The 21,060-nt window shown below is 45.8% G+C and overlaps 1 protein-coding gene across 2 annotated transcripts in view; it reads right to left on the bottom strand.

The window, feature by feature from the left end:
• The window catches only part of LOC132816889 (glycerophosphodiester phosphodiesterase domain-containing protein 5-like), a 228,937-nt gene that overhangs the window by 127,709 nt on the left and 80,168 nt on the right, over positions 1-21,060 (bottom strand). For both annotated transcript variants that reach the window (XM_060826895.1, XM_060826896.1), the window contains exon 2: positions 19,999-20,170. In XM_060826895.1, coding sequence (XP_060682878.1) covers positions 19,999-20,115 — 117 coding nt within the window. In that variant the 5' untranslated portion in view covers positions 20,116-20,170. The remainder of the gene's footprint in view (positions 1-19,998; positions 20,171-21,060) is intronic.

The following is a 21,060-nucleotide window of genomic DNA, read 5'->3' as shown; positions in this document are numbered from 1 at the left end:
CACTAGGACGAACTGCAGTAAGCACAAACTGCTGGAGAACTTCTGAGAAAGCAGCACACTGGCTGTCTCTCAGCACCTGGGATGTGGGTTCGATTCCAGCCTCGGGCAACTGACTGTGTGGAGTTTGCACATTCTCCCCGTGTCTGCATGGGTTTCCGAGTGCTCGGGTTTCCTCCCACAGCCCAGAGATGTGCAGATTAGAGGGGAGATCATTAGGAGGAGGAGAGGAGATGAATTTGAGGTATTCAAGATAAAAGATGTGGATAAAATAGACGTGGAGGCGATGCTTCCTCTTGTGGGGAATTCTAGGACAGGAGATCATAGGCTGAGGATAAGGGATAGCAAAGTTAAAACAAACAGAGCTGAGGAGAAACTACCTCTCCCAAAGGGTGGTGGATGCTGGAACAGTGAGTTAGACAATTTTTAATTGGGAACAGGTTGAAGGGATATGGAGAGAGAGCAGGAAAATGACATTGAGGAGCGTATCAGCCATAGTTGAATGGCAGTACAGACTCGATGGGCCGAGTGGCCTAATTCCACTCCGATACCTCAATGAACTGTAAGGTTAGGTGTACTGGCCGTGCTAAATTGCCCATACTGTTCAGGGGTTGTGCATTAGCCATGGGAAATGCAGGGATTGGGGGGCAGGGAGTGGGGGAATGCTCTTCAGAGGGTCAGCATGGATTCGGAGGGCTGAATGGCTTGCCTCCGCACTGTAGGGATTCTAAAGAATATTATTAGGGCGATGGTGGCCTGGCGATATTATCAGTGGTTATAATCTAGAGGCCCAGGCCATCTGGGTTGAAGTCCCACCATGACAGCTGGTGCAATTTCAAATCAATAAAAATCTGGAACTAAGAGTCTAATGATGACCATGAAACTTATCAATTGTCCAAAAAAAAATCCATGTGGTTCACAAATGTCCTTTCGGGAAGGAAACTGCTGTCCTTACGGGAAGGAAACTGCTGTCCTTACCTGGTCTAGTCTACATGTGACTCCAGACCCATAGCAATGCGGTTGACACAAATGCGCTCTGGGCAATTAGGGAGGGGCAATAAATGCTGGCCTTGTCAGTGTCACCTAAATCCTATGAACAACCATAAAAAGGAAAAGACTCCTCTTCAGAAATTCAGAATTCCAGACCTACCGAGATTCTCCAGCATTGCCTACATTTATTTCCGAATTTCCCACACCCGCAGTGCTTATTTTTATACTGGAATCTCACCTGCTCTCTTGCCAAACAATCCCATCAAATATTTAAGACAGAGATCTGTATTTTAGACAGAGCTAGGTAGGTTCTTGATTGGTAAGGGGATGAAGGGTTATGGAAAAAGGCAGGAGAATAGGATTGAGAAACATACCAGCCACGATCAAATGGTGGAACAGACTTAGTCATTGAGTCAGAAAGAGATACAGCACGGAAACAGACCCTTCGGTCCAACTCGTCCATGCCGACCAGATATCCTAACCTCATCTAGTCCCATTTGCCAACACTTGGCCAATATCCCTCTAAACACCTTCTTTTCATATAAACATCCAGATGCTTTTTAAATGCTGTAATTGTACCAGCCTCCACCACTTCCTCTGGCAGCTCATTCCATTCACGTGCCACTCTTGTGCACGAAAAAGTTGCCCCTTAGGTCCCTTTTAAATTTGATGGACCAAATGACCTAATTCTGTTCCTGCGTCTTAACTTCCACAAGGTCAGCAGTCACACGACACCAGGTTATAGTCCAACAAGTTTATTTGAAACCACTACCTAACAAAGGGGCAGCGGTCCAAACGCTTGTGATTTCAAATAAACCTGTTGGACTGTAAGCTGGTGTCGTGAAACATCTGAATGTGTTCACCCCAGACCGACACCCGAGGAAACGGATGGGACCCTGGTTTGAAGGATGAGCACTTTCAACAGTCCCTCAGCTCACATGGTCACTCCGGCCATTAACACGCATGGGCTTGAAGCCAGTCCCCAATGAGTCGAACACAGAAATTCTCTGAGGGAACACCATGAACTGCAGTTGCCACAACATTATCCACTCACTTCTGTCCTTCTCACTTTAAAACTCCCTGTTCCTATCCGTACAGACAAGCTGTGATTCCCAATGTAGCACCAGCGTGTCTCCAGCTCCAAGTCACACGCAAAACTATTTGCATTGACTTAGCACTCCCCACAAGTGCCAGACGTCTCAAAATGCTTTACAGTCCAGAAGCTTTCATTTTATTTCCGAGTGCAGTCATGAATGTTGCAATGTAGGAAGCACAGCAGAGAATCCAGAACAGAAAGAGAAGTTGCTGGAAAAGCTCAGCAGGCCCTGAGGGCATCTGCAGAGAGAAATCAGAGCTAACGCTTTGGGTCCAGTGACCCTTCCTTGGAATCTAAACTCCGACTCCCCGCCATTAGCAGTCGCGTAATGACTTGATAATCTTTTCTGCTCCTCAGATGCTCCCTGGCCTGCTGTGCTTTTCCAGCCTCACATTGATGGACTCTAGCTTCCCACATCTGCAGTCCTTACTGTCTCCCGTCTAGTTCTGTGATGTTGATTGAGGAACAAACAATGGGGAGGACTCTGGGGACAACTTAAGGCAGTGTTCCCTGACACCTGCAGCCACTGCAGTCCCAAAGGGAATTGCGTGCGGTTTAAGGCAGAACGCCGGATATACAATTGGGGGAGGGGGGTTGGGTGTGGAAGGATGGCGGATAAATCCCTCTGGAATGAGAGAGGGAGGAAGGCCCACAAAATGTGCAGTTTAAAGCAGTGCACCACACACGTGTCCTGGTAACTGCCTAACGTAAATCACCCGATGAAGGAACGGTGTTCCAAAAGCAGGTGCTTCCAAATAAACCTGTTGGACTATAACCTGATGTTGTGTGATTTTTTTTTCTAACTTTGAGAAAGTGAGGACTGCAAATGCTGGAGATCAGAGTTGAGAGTGTAGTGCTGGAAAAGCACAGCAGGTCAGGCAGCATCCGAGGAGCAGGAGAATTGACGTTTCAGGCAAGAGCCCTTCATCGTTTTTAAACTTAGTCCACCCCAGTCCACATCATAACTTAAACTGAATTAATGCAGTGGCTCAAGGTGGCAGCTCAGCATTCTCCAGGGCAACTAGGGATGGGAAATAAAATTCTGGCCCAGACAGTGATGTCCATGTCCCAAGAAGTTCCCCTGAACTTCCTCGAGAAAGCGGCTCTGGGATGTACCAGAGATTAAGGTCTCACGCAAAGACTGCACCCTGACAGTGTGGCACTCCGAATGACAGCCTCAATGCTCATACTCAGGCTCTGGAGGGGGACTTGACGACACAACCTTGTGACTCAGAAGCGGATGTGAAATTGGCATGTGGCTGGCATGTACAAGACAATTCAGGGTGAGACCAGCTGGAGGCAACCTTTCCCCATCTGCCCTGTCAAGTCCCTTAAAAGTCTTAAATGTCTGGATAAAGTTGCATCTCATTCTTCAAAACTCCAACGAGTGTAGGCCCAATCTACTCAACCTCTCCTCAGAAGACAGACAGACAGACGAAAATGTAGGCAAAAGGGTTTCCTGACACCAGCCTTTGGGAAGGTTGACATTCCAGGAAAGTTCTAAGAACTGAATTCTCAACTTGTACCTGGTTGTCAGGGGAGCGGTTTTTGGCACCTCACTTCATTCACCTTGGTTCCTGCTCTTGGGATAATTGGGAGAACTCACTGTCTACCCCTCCGGTCCATGTCTCCACTCAGGATCACCCTCCGGTCACAAGTTTAGAACGTCAGAGATAAGTGTCCAACCAAAGCAGAAACATTTAGGACCAGGACGGGAACAGACTGGCTGTCTGTGTTCTGAAAGGCAGTGGACAATGTGTGACAAGGAAAGGAATGTACAGGGCATTGAGAAGATCCAAGCGGCCTTGAAAATGCTCAGCTCTGTGCAATGTCCACTTCACGTCAACGAGAGGAGATCACCACACTCAAACCATTTCTGAATGCATTCCAAAAGGAAAAAACTTAAACTTCTATCAGAAAGACCAGGCTAAAGCTCAGAATGACATGGGGTGTTGCCTTCAAAGACTAGGGGACATAGCTTCAACCAAATTTAACATCTCAAGCAATAGTCTGCAAACTATGGACAATGTTAGGAAGGAACTTGATTCAATGCATAAATGCCAGATCTCTGAAATAACATTGTGATTAGGCCCCCTCACTCCTTATCCTGCACATGCCCCAAGTATTGCCCCAATACCCTTCTGAAAGTTCCTCCTTAATTTACCGCTACTGCATTCCAGATCATAACAACATGATGCATTTAAGAAAGCAAAGCCTGTACACTGGTGTCAATTTTTTAAAAGTAATTAATTCATGGGATGTAGATATTTCTGGTTAGGTTAGCATTTATTACCCATTGAGGTTAAGAATCAACCACATGGTCATGGGTCTGGAGTCACATGTAGGCCAGACCAGCTAAGGACAGCAGATTTTCTTCTCTAAAAGGGCAGCAGTGAACCAGATGGATCTTTTCTGACAACGGTTACATGGTCATCATTAGACTTTTAACTCCAGCCTATTATTAAATGGGATTGGAACCCAAGGCCCTGAAGCAATACCTGGCTTTCTGGATTATTAGGTCAAGTGATAAATACGACTGGGCCATCTCTTCCCCAACTAATACAATCTGTGTTAACCTCCTGCCAAATGGGAAATAGTAACAGAAGGCAGCTACTCAGTCCACTCTGACCTTCAGTGAACTTTGATGGTACATTCATGTGGTCCTTTCTCCTGCCTGTGTTTATCTAATGGTTTATTAAATACTCTTTCCATCCTGCACCACTCTAAAAGAAGGCAAACTCAAACTTAAGGAACACCATCTTGCCTTTCTACTTTTAGCATCAACTTTGAAGATCACAGTGATTTTCTGTTGGGGATGCGGAGCAGCCGTGATCTTTGCAATCGTGTAATCAAAGAACCCTGCAGTGCTGAACTAGGCCGTTCAGCCCATCAGGTCCACACTGACCCTCTGAAGAGCATCCACCCAGTCCCACCACTGCCCCCACCCCACCCTATCCCCATAACACTGCATTTCCCATGACTGATCTACCTAACCTGCACATTTTATTGAACAGGGTGGCAGATTTGTGTGCTGAGTGGCCTACTCCTATTGCTACTTCAGAAGTTGGTATGTATGATGCTGTTGGCTGCAAGACCCAAAATCCCCCAAAATCGATGTACAATCGTAAAATCAAAGAGTCATACAGCACAGAAGATGCCCTTTGGTCCATTGAATCTGTGCTAACCTATTAATCCTACTTTTCCTTCCCTTGGCCCATAGCCTTGAATGCGAGAACATCTCATCCGAATACTTTTTAAAGGTTGTGAGGTTTCCTGACCCAACTATCCTTCCAGGAAGTGCATTTCAGACTCTCACCACCTTCCGGGTGAAACCAGTTTTCCTAAGCTCCCCTCTAATTTGCCTTTGATTTTAAGTACAAGAGTGGCCCTTTGGCCCATTGACTCCGTACATCAAAAGCACACAACTGCTCTCACTGATCCCACTTTCAGTCATGAAGGCCAATAGCCCTAAAGGTTGTGACATTGCAAGGGCTCATCCCCAAGTATTTGCTAAAGGTTGTGAGGTTTCCCACCTCAACCACCCTCCCAGGTAGGGTAGTCTAGACCTTTGGGGTGAAATATCCTTTCCTCAAATCCTCTTTAAACTTCCCAGCTTTCACTTTCAAATTGTGCCCCCCTCATTAATGACCCTTAACTAAAAGGGAATAGCTGCTCTCTATCCATTCTGGCTATGGCCCTCAATCCCACTCTGCTCCAAAGAAAACAACTCGAGCTGATCCAGTCTCTCTTCATCGCTAAAATGCTCCATTCCAGGCAGCATCCTGGTGAATCTAATCACATCCTCCCTCTAGTACAGAGACCAGAACTGCGGAGAGCAGAATTGCACATTATACTCTTTGGCCTAACCAAAATCCTGTACAGGTCTGGCCACAACCAAGACAAGTGCCCCGTACGGCCTCTTACCCACCCTATTAACCTGTTATGCCATCTTCAAGGATCTGTGGACAAGATCCCTCTGTGCCAGAGTTCCCTGCGTTAGCATTGAAGAGGTAGAATCCCATTTATCTAGAGTCCATATCGGACAAGCACCCTGACTCGGGGTAGCAATTTCCACTGCAAATCTCCTTCCTGGTGTAGTCCCAATGGGATGAATGGCTTCCTCCTGCACCATAATACTGCTGTGAGTGCGAAAGGAGGAGCTAGGTTCAACATTTGGGCTCTCATTCAGAATCCTGACCGCTGACCATTTCGGGAACAATCACTGACATAGTGGGTACACAGTATAAGGATGATGGTAGACCTCTAGGACTGAGAGCAGGGCAGCCTGGGCAGTGAGCAGAGAGAGAAGACATTGCCTCATCTCAGCTTCGCCAAAGCTGGTGTATTGCATGGAAGTGTTAGCCTAGTGGTAATACCACGAACAAAGGGCTTTTGCCAGAAACATTGACTCCCTTGCTCCTCGATGCTACCTGACCTGCTGTGCTTTTCCAGTGCCATTCTTTTTGATGCTAACTTCTATAGCATCTGCAGTCCCCACTGTCTCCTGGTAATACTACTGGGCTAGTAAAACGATATTAAGCTGGAGAAGGTTCAGAATAGATTTACCGAGGATGTTGCTCAGTTTTGAGGGTTTGAGTTATCAAGATAGGCTGAGACTTTTTTCACTGGAGCGTAGGAGGTTGAGAGGTGTCCTTATAGAGGTTTGTAAGATCATGAAGGGTACAGATAGCGTTAATGGTAGGTATCTTTTCCCTAGGATGGCGAACTTAAAGTCTGGTGGGAATATTTCTAAAGGTCTGCGTGGGTTTCCTCCGGGTGCTCCGGTTTCCTCCCACAGTCCAGAGATGTGCGGGTCAGGTGAATTGGCCGTGCTAAATTGCCCGTAGTGTTAGGTAAGGGGTAAATGTAGGGGTATGGGTGGGCTTGCACTTCAGCGGGTTGGTGTGGACTTATTGGGCCGAAGGGCCTGTTTCCACACCGTAAGTAATCTAATCTAATCTAAGGTGAGAGAAGAGATTTAAAAAAAGATACAAGCCGCAAATTTATTTTTTGACAGAGTAATTTGTGTGTGGAATGAACTGCCAGAGGAAGTAGATGTAGGTAGAATCACTTTTGGATGGATACATGAATAGGAAAGGTTTGGTGGGATATGGGCCAGGATCAGGCAGGTGGGACCAGTTTAGTTTGAGATTATGTTCAACACGGACTGGTTGGACCGAAGGGTCTGTTTCTATGCCCTATGACCTGTTGGGAGAAGTTCAAATCCTATTATGGCAGCTAGTGGATTTTAAGTTGCTAATAAATCTAGAAGCTAGACCTTCATCAGTGACGGCCATCATGAAACTATCACCGATTGCTCAGTATCACCCCTTGTGGGTTGATGAGGGATAGCATTAACACTGCCACATCAGGTAAAGGGTATATACTGGAGGTTAAATGAACATCGTACTTCTGCCCATCTTTCTGATCCTGGGACTCGCCTATCGCCACGTTAATGGGATCCCCCATCTGGCCAGCATCAGGATGAGGAAACCACGGTTGACAAAGTTCCTCAGAACTGAAACCAAAGTTAGAGGCAAGAAAAGAAAACACAGAGGCTGGCAGCTGATGTCAGCCAGCCAAGATGGAAAAAATTATTGTCATCAAAACAGTTGGTGTTGCCAGTAAACAGCAGCTGGCCAGAGAGTGTTGTGGTTTATTTTTTTCTCTACTCTTCCTACTTTTGTTGCTCACTTTTTGTTTGTTTGCTGACGGTACGAGTGCCTGCAGTCACTGTGCGATCCAGACAGATGTTCACATTCCTCATCTGTAGATTCATCCGACAGATTCCTGGGATGACAAGTCTGACAAATGTGGGGGGGGGGTCTGGATCACTTAGGACTCTACTCACTAGAGTTTAGAAGAATGAGGGGGGAATTTAAACAATCCTTGGATAAGCACATGGATGATGATGGGATAGTGTAGGGGGATGAGCTTAGGATAGTTCACAGGTCAGGGCAACATCGAGGGCTGAAGGGCCTGTTCTACGCTGTATCGTTCTATGTTCTATCTCATAGAAACGGATAAAATTCTTACAGGACTAGACAAGGGTAAACACAGGAAGGATGTCCCCGATGTGTAGGGAGTTCAAAACCAGGGGTCACGGTCTAAAGATACCGATAGGCCATTTAGGACTGAGATGAGCAGAAATGTCTTCACTCGGAGTGGGGAGCCTGGGGAATTCTCTGCCAAAGAAAGTGGTTGAGGCCAAAACATTGAATGTTTTCAAGGAGGCGTTTGATATAGTTCAAAGGGGGAAAGAGAAAACACATACAAGGGGACTGAGCTAGACGGTCAGCCATGATCCCATTGAATGGCAGAGCAGGTTAATGGGGCCAAATAAGAACGAGGAGGAGTAGGCCATTCAGCCCCTACTACACCATTTAGCACGACCATTGGTGGTCTCATCTTGGCCTCAACTCCACTCTCCTACCTGCTCTCCATAGCCCTTTAACATTACTAATTAGGAATCTACCTCTTCTTAAATTGACAGAACAACCCAAGATCTACTGCACTCCGAGGGTCAGACAGCCTCCTCATGCTGTTCCTATTTTCTAGTCGATGAAAGGCATTGGACCCCTGGATGCAGATCAGGGGCTAACTTGGTCCAGAGATGCCAAAGCCAATTGAACCTCTGGCTAATGGCTTTTGTCACGTGAAGGATACAGAGCCAATCAATAATTGGCCAGCAACTCCCACTTCCTGTGCACGAATATAAAAAAAAGCTCTTTGTCTCCCCAAACGTACAAATAAGTTTAAATCATGAAATGGAGAGATTCTTGTCAGTGAAAGATATGAAGGGATAAGGGGCAAAAGTAGGAGTCAGATGACAGAACAGACTGACTGATAGAAAAGGTCAAAGTGACTGGGTGAGAGACATGGGCTAAACGCAGGTAAATGAGGGTGGTTCAGTTTAGGAAACCTAGTCACCATGGCAGAGTTAGGCCGAAGGGTCTGTCTCTGTTGTAGGAGTCTATGACCTCCTGCTGTTCCTTTAGTCTTGTAGACTGAAGCCCATTTTAAAATAACATCCAGGAAACACATTGTCCAAACCAGTTATAGCAAGTGTCCAAAAATACAGCGTCTGGGATTATATTTCCTGCACAACTCTGCCGTTGCTGTGGGATGTGATCCTGAGGAAGGGAGATGCAAATTCATTGCAAACCACATCACCTTGCCACAAGAACAGTTTAACTTTGAACTTTACTTGAAGCAAGTTCCTGAAACCAAAAGACAGCTGGAGGCCATCAGATACAGGAGGAGAGTCGATATTTACATCCCAGACATGATCGATTGCGTCTAAAATCGAAGACGGAGTCTGGACCAGGTGACCTGAATGAGGCACCAAAGTCCAAATTGTGATGAAATCAATCCGTCCTAAAGTCCCTTAGCTTCCGATGTGAACTTGTTAACCAATGCTCCAGATCCTCGTGTGGCACTCAGTTCAATACTCCCCCCTCCAAAACAAAATGCTGATGTTCGAGGGTAGAGCTGAATGTGACACCATGATACCGGAGTTTGAAGGGTTAATTTACAAAATAATCCTAGCCTGTTGTTCCTCAAATTTGAAAGATATGGGGCAATCTAATTCAGTTCTTTACTAAACCATAAGATGTTGCAACAGAATTAGGCCATTCCGCCCATCCAGTTTACTCTGCCAGTTAGAGATCACAGCCGATTCAATAATCCTCAACTCCACTTTCCTGCTTTTTCCCTGTAACCCTTAATTCCCCTTACTGATTAAAATTCTCTCTCTCACTCCCTCAGCCTTGACTACACTTAATGACGGTCTTCCGCTGTAAAGAATTCCACAGATTCACTCCTCCCGGAGTGATCTCCACTCCTTGTTATCTCGGTCTTAAATGGATGACCCCCTATTCTGAGATGTTGGCCCCTGGTCTGGGACTGTCCCACAAGGAGAAACAAGCTTTCCACCTCTGCCCTGTCAAGTCCACTCAGAGTTTTGAGTGTTTAAATAAGGTCACTTCTCATTCTTGTACATTACAATGAGTACAACCCAACCTCTCCTCGTAACACAGTCCCTGTACACCCAGGATCAGCAGGGTGCACCTTCTCCGGACGGCTCTCAGGGCATGTGTATATCTTTTATTCTTAGGGAGAGCGGCCCAATATTGGCCACAGTTATCCAGCTGTGGTGCGATTCGTACCTTATGCAAGTTTTAGCTAAACTTCCTTCCCTTTATGAACAGAAACAAGTTGCTGGAAAAGCTCAGATGCTGCCAGACCTGCTGAGCTTTTTCCAACAACTTGTGTTTCTGCTTCTGCAGTTTTTTCGGTTTTATTTAGTATTTCCTTACCCTTATGCCTGGTTACCTTGAAACATAGAAAAGAAAAATAGAAGATATGAAGAGAAGACCATTTGGCCCTTTGAGTCTACAAGTAAAGGCCGCTATTCCATTATAGCTCACCTATCACCCACTGAACGTGGACGCTAGCTTTTTATGATTCACAGAAAGAGTGCTAGTGTATGTTTCAGATAATGGAAGTCAGCAACTCTAACATAGGCAGATTCTGTCCTCTACAATTTAGATGGGTGGTGCAGGGGGAAAGAGTAGAGCTTGGAAACACGAGGATAGATTCCGTAGATCTGAGCCATTCTGCTTGGGACATCATACATAAAAGCTTGTTCACACAAAGGGGTCTGGAAATCCAAAACTCAACTCCCGGCCCCACCCCATCCAAACAAAATCCACTCAAAAAGCTGTTCAGCCTGAAAAAGGGGCAATTGGAAATTTCAACCCAGCAATTGATGGACATTAATTAATGAGAGGGGGTTAAGGGTTACAGAGCCAAGGTTGGCAGGTAGAAACATTTCAAAGATCAGTCATGATCCAATTGGACAGATCAGAATTCGAGTGATCAGTCAATCCCAGCACTGTCTCTCTCTCCCCAGAGGGCAAACAGAAGACACAATAAACAGTGTTGGTGCTGAAGGCAAAGAAACATGTTCAATTATTCATTGATGCACAACAAAAAGGTTGGAAAAAGAACACAAAAGAATTCCTCTCAAGGTAAACTTGCAGCATGGGTCAGTGTTAGGAAGACAAATGCAATGACGGCATTTATTTTGAGAGGACTTGAATATAAAGCAGGGAGGTATTTGTGAGGCTCTGGTCAGATCACATTTGGAGTATTGTGTGCAGTTTTGGGCCCCAAATCTCAGGGACGGTGTCCTGGCCCTGGAGTGTGTTCAGAGGAGGTTCACAAGAATGATCTCAGGAATGAAGAACTTAACATATGAGGAACGTTTGAGAACTCTATGTTGATAGATGATGGATATGGGGGGATCTAATTGAAACATACAAAATACTGAATGGCCTGGACAGAGTGGACATTGAGAAGATGTTTCCATCGGTAGGAGAGACTAGGGCTGGAGAACACAGAGCAATGGGAAGACCCTTTAGAATGGAGGTGTCCATGTTCCTGCTCTTTCCCTTTAACCTGTACTCCCTGGCCGATCAAGAATCTATCTCTGCCTTAAATATACCACAAAGTAAACCAGCAGGAGGCTGGAAGAACACAGCAAGCCAGACAGCATCAGGAGGTGGAGAAGTTAACGTTTCAGGTATAACCCTTCTTCAGGACTTCAGTAAATACAGACAAGGACTCTGTATCCACAGCTCTCTGTGGTAAGGAGTTCCAAAGACACTCAACCCTCAGAAGAAATTCCTCCTGATCTCTGTCTTAAATTTGCACCCCTTCATGAGACAATACCCTCTGTTCCTACACTCTCCCATGAGAGGAAATACCCACTCAGCATTTACCCTTCAAGCCCCTTGACAATCTTATATATTTCCCATGAGATCACCTCTCATTCTTCTAAACCCCAGTGAGTAGAATCCCAGTTAACAGTTCATTTCAAGCAGCTTAAGGAGAGACATTAACTTAGAAAATGTGTATTTAAAATTAAACCAATTACAGCTGTGCTGGCTGAGTGAGGAACCTTTTGTTTACTGTCATGTAATTGGTTTTTCTTTTATATAATGAACTTTTAGGCTCTTTTGTTAAAAGGATACTGAACATACTCATAAGAGGCTGCCCATGATTGACTTTCATGTCAAATAAAAAGGACCGGTTTCACTCTGGGATCTGACTTGCCTGGCATTACCACCCACTGGATCATAGAAGGGTCACTGTCTTTTGAGAAAGAATTTCAGAAGAATCATGACACTGATAAGTAAGCTTTCTGATCTCTATTGGAAATGGGTCACCCCTTTATTTTAAAAGTGTGAATGTTTATTCCCTATTCCCTGACGAGATGAAACAACCTTTCCACATGCTCCCTCCCAGCATTGCTGAGCGTCTAAATTAAATACTGCGGATGCTGGAAATGTGAAACTAAAACTAAAATGCTGGAGAAACTCAGCAGGTCTGGCAGCATCTGTAGAGAGAGAAACAGCTAACGCTTCGAGTCCAGTTAATTCACAGAAATCATAGAATCCCTGCAGTGTGGAAACAGGCCATTCAGCCCAACATGTCTACATTGATTCTCTGAAGAGCATCCCACCCAGTCTCACCACAACGCCCCACCCTATCCCTGTAACCTTGTATTCCCGATGACCAATCCACCTAGCCTACATGCCCCTGGACACCATGGGCAACTTATCATGGCCAATCCACCCTAACCTGTACCTCTTTGGACTGTGGGAGGAAACCAGAACACCTGGAGGAAACACACACAGTCACGGGGAGAATGTGCAAACACCACAGTCACCAGAGGTTGGAATTGAACCCAGGTCCATGGCACTGTGAGGCAGCAGTGCTAACCACTGAGACACTGTGCTGCCCAAAACAAAGGGTCACTGGACTCAAAACCTTTTACCCTGTTGCTTTTTCCATGGATGCTGCCAGACCTGCTGGGTTTCTCCAGCACATTCTCCTTTCACCCCGGAGAACTGTATATTTTCTGTTTGCATAAATGCATTAAGTTTAGATTTTAATATTTTGGCTGCTGTGTGAAAGCCTTCACATTCTAACTTTTGTGCACATCCCTCAGGCTGAATTAGCAGAATGTAATATCTTGCTGCTTCAGTAGTATTTGGTTGTGCTCATGTCCACAGGCCAACGAGGAATGGGCAATAAATGCTGGCCGAGCCGAGACTGTGGACCAAGAACTGGGAAGTGGAATTACAACAGTTAGGTGCAAGTTTTGAGTGGTCCAGACTCAATGGGCTGAAGGGCCTTTTCTGTGCTTTAAATCTCTATGACAATGATCCTACCTTGTATTATCGGTCAAGAACTGGAAATTAAAACACCAGGAACTGGCTGCATGTGGGATAAACATTCCAGTGGAACCACATTCACGGCTGCGTTGGAGTGTGCCCCTTTGTATAATATGACCCTCTCCTGCCAAGCAGCAAGAGGGTTTTCTTCATTCCAAGCCTAATTTGGGGCTATTGCAATGAAAGGTTGTCTAGAATTCATAACACAGGAAGGCTAGGGTGGAGGTTTGGGACTCTCTGCAGCCCATTCACCACTCACTGTCCCTCAATCAAATCAGTTCTCTGGACCCAGCATAGGTTCCAAGCCAGAACAACTACATTGGCATGGTTACCCTGCACACTGCACCCCTGTGCCCCAGGCTTATCACAGCAACTCTATCAGCAGCTCCACAAAGACGGGCTGCCCCACGGGGTACACAGTTAATTGTTTCCTTCCTGAAACAGCCACCCTTACCTGGTCTGGCTTACACATGACTCCAGACCCACAGCGATATGGTTTACTCTTCAATGACCTCTGGGCAATAAATGCTGGCCTAGCCAGGAACAACTATTGCTTTTTATGCTTAATGTTTGATCATAGAATCCCTACAGTGTGGAAGGAGCCCATTGGGCCCATCGAATCTATACCAACCTTCCAGCCAAAACCCCATCCATAGCCACCCCCCTACCCTATCCTGTAACCCTGCATTTCTCATAGCTAACCCGCCTAGCCTGCACACCCCTAGACACTGGGAAATTTAGCATGGTCAATCCACCTAACCTGCACATCTTTGGATTATTGAAGGAAATCCACACAGACACAGAATGAGCAAACTCCACACAGACAGGTGCCAGAGGCTGGACTTAAACCTGGGTCCCTGAGGCAGTAGTGCTAACCCATATCGTCCATGCTGATCGATGACCTCGGAGGAAAAAGACAGAAACCTGCATTGACATAGCGCCTCCCACAACTTCAGGAAGCCATGACGCTCTTCATAACAAAAACAAAAAAAAAACTTTGATGAACTGTGGTGACTGTTGTAGCCTAGGCAACAGGGCTGTTAATCCACATCCAGTAAGACTCTCCGAACTGGAAGATGAGGATCAGTAGGAGATCCCATTGTGGCCAATAGAAATGTCACTGATTCACTACTGCATCCATTATTTATATTCCACTCAGAATCGTGATAACTCAAACAAAGCAGGGATCTTTAAGTCCCATTGTTTTATCTTAATGCAACACACATCAACCAGCTTGAGAAAAACCATCCGTGCCCATCATTAATGCCTTTGTCACAAAAATATTTTCTTTTCTTTTCCCAAAGGCAGGAGTAATTGCTGTTTATTTCCAAAAATAGTTGCCTTGAACTGTGCCAGCCTACACTCCCATGTCATGTTCTGGCACCAACTGGGTAAATTGCCAGAATATTTACTAAGAGGAACTCAAATTCCCACCCTTCATCTCTCTGCACTTTGTGGGATTGCTTGATTGGACAGTCACAGGTGAGTTGATACAGGGAAACGGTGTCCTCAGGACAGAGTATCACCTGCCCCATCACCATCCCACACGAGCATGAGAAACAGCAATAAAAATAGGCCATTCAGCCCCTTCAGAAGAAAGTGAGAGCTGCAGATGCAGAGATCAGAGTCAAAAAGTGTGGCACTGGAAAAACACAGCAGGTCAGGCAGCATCAGAGGAGCAGGGGAACAGACGTTTAGTCTGCTCCACCATTCAAAGAGATCGTGTCTGATCATTCTCAATTCCACTTTGTCTTTTCCCCTAATCCTGGATTCCCTTCCTGATTAAAAATCTCTCTCTCTCAGCCTTGAAAATACTCAATGACCCTGTCTTGACAGCCCTCTGTGCTACAAGAATTCCACAGATTCACTCCATTCAGAATAAGGGGTCACCCTTTTAAGACAGAGATTAGGAGGAATTTCTTCTGAGATGATGCCTCTGGTCCTAGACTCTCCCACAAGGAGAAACAACCTTTCCTTATCTCGGGAAACAGTAAGGAATGCAGATTGAATCCTGATGAAGGGTTTTGACCCGAAACATTGACTTGCCTGCTCCTCGGATGCTGTCTGATCTGCGGTGTTTCTCCAGCTCCATATTTATCGATTGTTTTTCCCCATCTACCCTGTCAAGACTCCTAAGAATCTTGTATGTTTCAATAAGGTCACCTTTTGTGATTTTAAGATTGCTGTCAGATCTGCTGAGTTGCTCCAGCGTTGCAGTAGTTGTGGGTATGTTTGCCGAGTGGGAAGTTGATTTGCAGATGTTCCATCCCCTGTCTAGGTGGCATCCTCAGTGCTGTGGAGCCTCCCTGTAAAGCACTCCTGTACTGCCTCTTCTGCAATTTATTTGGTTCTGTTCCTGTTGCTTCCAGTTGCTCCTTGCAGTGGTTGGTATATCGGAGCTAGGTCAATGTGTTCATTGATGGAGTCCATGGATGAGTACCACATTTCTAGGAATTTTCTGGCTGTCCTCGGTTCAGTTTGCTCTATTATCGTTGGGTTGTCTGCCTGTTTGTCCTATATAGCATTTAGTGCAGTTCCTGCATGGGATATAAATACTATATAGGACAAACATACAGATAACTAACTATTCACATTCATAAACATCAACTAGACACTAAATGACACAACCAGCTGTCCCTAGTAGCTATACACACAGACAAAAAAAAGGACCACAAATTCGACTGGGACAACCCAGTCAGGAGAGATGTATTGCAGCAGCAACTGCTACTGAAAAACTGAAAAGCTAAAACTCCTGGCTCTTTGGGAGATTGACCACACCCATTCAGGCTGCTTTTATTGTTCCAACTTTAAGAACAAAAACCCAAAGACTCATAAGCGGTTTACGATAAACATCTCATTGCTGGTCTTAAAACCTTCCTTCTAAAAAAAGACAAAATAGACCTCTTAAAAACAGAGTATCATGCCAAATTTTCAAAATAACCCAACTCTATTTACAAGCAATGAAGTACCTTTTGTTTTACGATGGTGACTACACCACAAATGTAGGAAATACAGTAACCAATTTACACACAGCAAGCTCCCGGGAGAGGCAGTAATTAGTCTTAATGATGCTATTTAAGGGAATCGATAGGACTCCAGGTTACCCAAGAGGACTCAGTTTTGTTTCCAACACTGTATTCTTTGGTGCTTGGTAGAATAACAGATTAACAATAGATTAGAATGACAGTACTTATGGCAGAGCAGCATCCCTCAGGACTGGCAGTGTTAACCTCAATTTTCATGCTCCAATGCTGAGTGGGGCTCGAAATTGTGACCGGAGAACCAGAGAGGAGGGAGTGTTAGCCTCTGAGCTACAGCTCCCAACAAAAGCCAGGTGACCCTCCACTTCTGGGTTCTTCCTGCTGCCAAGTCTGGCTTCACCCAGTGTGGAAGGGTTAAGGCCAAACTGGCATCAACTCAACAGATGATTAGGCTCAATAATTAACCAATCACTGTTTGCCTGGCTGAGGGGTTACTAGTGACCAGGACACTACCAAGTCTTGCCAGAGAGAGGAGGCACAGAGAAACCAAACTCTCTCAGTTTCTCATAAGACTTGATTTTCATAATTACAGGCAGGCCCTGCCTCTCAGGACAACAGGGTTTCAATTGATAAAAGATATTCCAGTCATTTCAACTCGTTACATATTGTCCTCCCAAAATGTATACACCTCTCCATCCCTCCCTGCTTTATCCTTTTGCTCAAATTGTCTCACTCACTGCACACACCCCTCCTCGCTCCCTCCCCACGTTTCCCTCCCATAACCTCCACTCTGCTTCTGACACATCCCCGTTCCCCCTTTATCCAAATACAGCTCCAACCTCCTCACTCCCCAAACCCACTCCTCTCCCCCCCCGCCTCTCCACCCACGCCCCCACCTCCTCTCCATCATCCCTCCCCCATGTCCCCTTCATCTCCACTCCACCCCCTCCCTCACACATCCCCTCTGCCCCAACATAAGCACCACCCCAAATCCCATCCCTGTCAGCAAGGGGCTGCTCGACTTCCCATCCCTGTCAGAGTGTTTGATGAAGAAACCAGACAGCAGCAGGAATGTGCAGTCAGTAGTTACCCCAATGACCCAGGGGGGAGGAAGGGGTGGGCAGTTAGTGGGAGCAGGGAGACAGCAAGGGCCTACTGCTCAGGAAAATCAGACACGACATGGAGTAGAGGGGTGGGTGGCAGTGGTAGTTGGTAGTGATGGCCTGGTGGTATTACTGCTAGACTGCTAATCCAGAGACCCACATCATGTTCTGGGGACCTGGGTTCAAATCCCAGCTTGGCAGATAGTAAAATATGAATCCAATATAAATAAGACCATAAAAGTTTCCTAGGTGGGTGCATCGCTCACTTAGCTGGTTCACTGAGCACAGTGACACTAATGAGTGTTCAAGCCCAATATCAGCTCAGGTCACCACCAAAACATGGAGAATAGGAGCAGGCCATTCAGCCCTTTGTAACTTTACCACTTTGCCACCATCTTCCCTGAGTTCTGAAAGCAGCAAAGCTTCAGAACTATGTTTTACTGTCATAAAGGAGGAGTTGACCCAAATTGCGACCTCTGAGACCATGTTGCTTCATGTGGTCAGATCTTGGTTGATCAACCCATCTTCCCATCTTGAGGCTGCCAACTCGGAATAAATGTGTCTCTGGAATTTGCATCGTCTGACCTGCCTCGATGCTTCTGCTATTGGCCAGACAAGACCTCACATGCTGCCTTCTTCCACCAATTAGAAAGCTACAAGACCTGTTAGCCAATTGAATGATGTCTGCCTGTATCCCACTTTAAAAAAAGGGGGGCAGGAGAGACAAAGGCTGCTTGAAGGGAAATGTTCAAGGAAAATGACCAAAAAAGGCACCATTCTTTCTTTACGAAGGTTTATACGATTTTCTCCAGGGTTCTCATGGCAGCATGCTGGAACTCAATCTTCAACTCGTTTATACTACACACTGATTCTGAAAGGTCGCCAACCTAATCCCACCTAATTATTGCCCTCCGCAACACGCCTCAAACAACCAATAGCTCATTTTCATTATCCCCGTGACTCCTAGAAACTTGTAGGATGTGCACATAAACTTACAATTAAACCTGTCGCAGAAATGTTGAGGCTTGTAATTAACAGTCTAAGTGCAACGTTAATGACATGATAATTGCAACTTCAATGGCCATCAACCTCTTGTACACTGAAAGCAAGGAGGGAAACGGTCTACAGTTTTGTATCTGCACGCACCACCCTCTGCCTGAAACATTTGCTCCTCAGGTCCCTTTTCAATTTTTGCCCTCTCACTTTTAACCTGCGCCCTCTAGTTTTGGGCTTCCCTAGCCTGGGAAAAATGGTATTGGCCCTATCCATGTTCCTCATGATTTTACAAACCTCTTTCAGCACGTGTCTTACCATCCACAATGCAATGTCAAAACAAACAAACGTCTTTAAAGCCAAATGGCATTCCAAAGAGGTCACACAAGAAACAACAGAAGGATAGACCATTCGGCCCCTCAGGTCTGCTACGGTATTCACTATCATCATGGCTACCTCACCCTGCTGCCCGCCTTCTCCTTTTCCTCCACTCTCAGAGACACTGAGCATCTGTCTGTTCCTGCCGTCAATATATTCACCAATGGAGCAGCCAGAAACCTCTGGGGCAGAGAATTCCAAAGATTCACAAGCTTCTGAGTGAAGACTTTCACCTCATCTTGGTCTAGAACATCGAGACAGCACCATGGTGTTTCTGCTGGTCAGGAGGTCTAGAACTTGGAGATAGTGAGGACTGGAAAGTCAGAGTTGATAGATTGTGGACCTTGGAAAAGCAGGTCAAGCAGCAGCAGAGGAGCAGGAGTGTCGATGTTTTGGGCAGGACCCTTGATCAGGATTTAAAGGTGCTGACGTGAAATATCGACTCCCCTGCTCCTCTGGAAAAAGCAGGTCAAGCAGCATCAGAGGAGCAGGGGAGTCGATATTTCACGTCAGCACCTTTAAATCCTGATCAAGGGTCCTGCCCAAAACATCGACTCCCCTGCTCCTCTGATGCTGCTTGACCTGCTTTTTCCAGCTCCACATTTCATTGACCAGGGAATCTAGAACAATGGCTCAGAGTCTATCTTGCCAAACTCCTTCAGAAAGAACCAGCGCATCTCAATGAGATCACTTCTCGTTGTCCCAAATTGTACAAGAACACAGACCTAACTTATATCTCCAGATAGAATTTGCGGTTTTCGGTCTGAGTTTCCGTGATTTTCATGGACTTGCCTAAATCACAGCCACATGAACTGTAGCAGTTGGGAATACTTGAAAATGAATCACTTTCCAGGAACAGGTTACAAACCATCATCAGTGCCCAAAAACAAAGGGGACATCACAGCGATAATCTCCCGGACTTTTGACCGAGCAATGTGTTGGAATGGAATTTATCACAGAATCCCGACAGTGTGGAAACAGGCCATTCGGCCCAACAAGTCCACACCGACCCTCTGAAGAGTAACCCACCCAGATCCATTCCCCCTACCCTATCACGCTACATTTGCCCCCAACTAATGCATCTAACCTACACATCCCTGAACACTGGACAATTTAGTTTGGCCAAATCACATTGCTCTACCAGTCCCATCAGAAGGAGCCTTGTTTCTGCCCAGAATTCCCCAGCACCAATGTTGGGAAGAGAAGCAAGCACTGACCTTTGTCGTACTGTCGTGAGACCTCTGGTACCTCTTCCATCTGCACCCATAGATTCCAGTCAGACAAGACAAGCACAGCTGCGGTTCATAGTACTGAAGTGGTTGATGTTTGACCATGCTCCTTCAAATGTTCCTGGAGGGGACCTCAGCAACCCATCAGGTCACAGGGCTCCTTTGGGAGGGGAAAGGAAAACAGGATACATTATCGTCAAGCGGTGGGGGGAAGGGTGGAAAATACCAAAACTTTCGTAAATACAACACAGAGTTCAGTAACACTAGGTCAGAGAACAGACTCATTGTGCCCAGGAAGCGCTCTCAGCCTGTGGAACTCCGTAATACCGGGGAGAAGTAGACCATTCAGCCCATTGAGTCTGCTCCTCCATTCAATGAGATCATAGCTTTTCTGATAATCCTCAACTCCATTTTCCTGTCTTTTCCCCATAACCCTCGATTCCCTTCCCGATTAAAAATCTGTCTCTGTCAGCCTCGAATATACTTAATGACCGAAATCAACATCCCTCTCTGGTAATGAATTCCACGGATTCACTCCTCTCTGATTCAGAGTCATGGGGATTTACAGTACAAAAAAACCCTTCAGCCTATCACATTCACATCCGTCAAACTCTGTCAAAAATATGTGATCCCTTATTTTGAGATGATGCCCTTTGGTCCTAGACTCTCCCCCAAGGAGAAACAACCTCTCCACATCTCCCCTGTCAAGTTTACTCAGAATCTTCTATGTTTCAAGAAGGTTCTCTCTCATTCATTCTCTCAGGATTTGGAGATGCCGGTGTTGGACTGGGGTGTACAAAGTTAAAAATCACACAACTCCAGGTTATAGTCCAACAGGTTTAATTGGAAGCACACTAGCTTTCAGAGCGACGCTCCTTCATCAGGTGACAAACCCAGTGGGTTTCCTCTGGGTGATCCGGTTTCCTCCCACAATCCAAAAAATGTGCAGGACAGGTGAATTGGCCACGTTGAACTGCCCGTAGTGTTTAGGGATGTGTAAATTGGGTGTATTAGTCAGGGGTAAATATGGGAAATGGGTCTGGGTGGGTT

The sequence above is a fragment of the Hemiscyllium ocellatum genome, chromosome 6, assembly GCF_020745735.1.
Source record: "Hemiscyllium ocellatum isolate sHemOce1 chromosome 6, sHemOce1.pat.X.cur, whole genome shotgun sequence".
NCBI classification, from domain to species: Eukaryota; Metazoa; Chordata; class Chondrichthyes; order Orectolobiformes; family Hemiscylliidae; genus Hemiscyllium; species Hemiscyllium ocellatum.
This window is presented reverse-complemented; position numbering and strand designations above follow the sequence as displayed.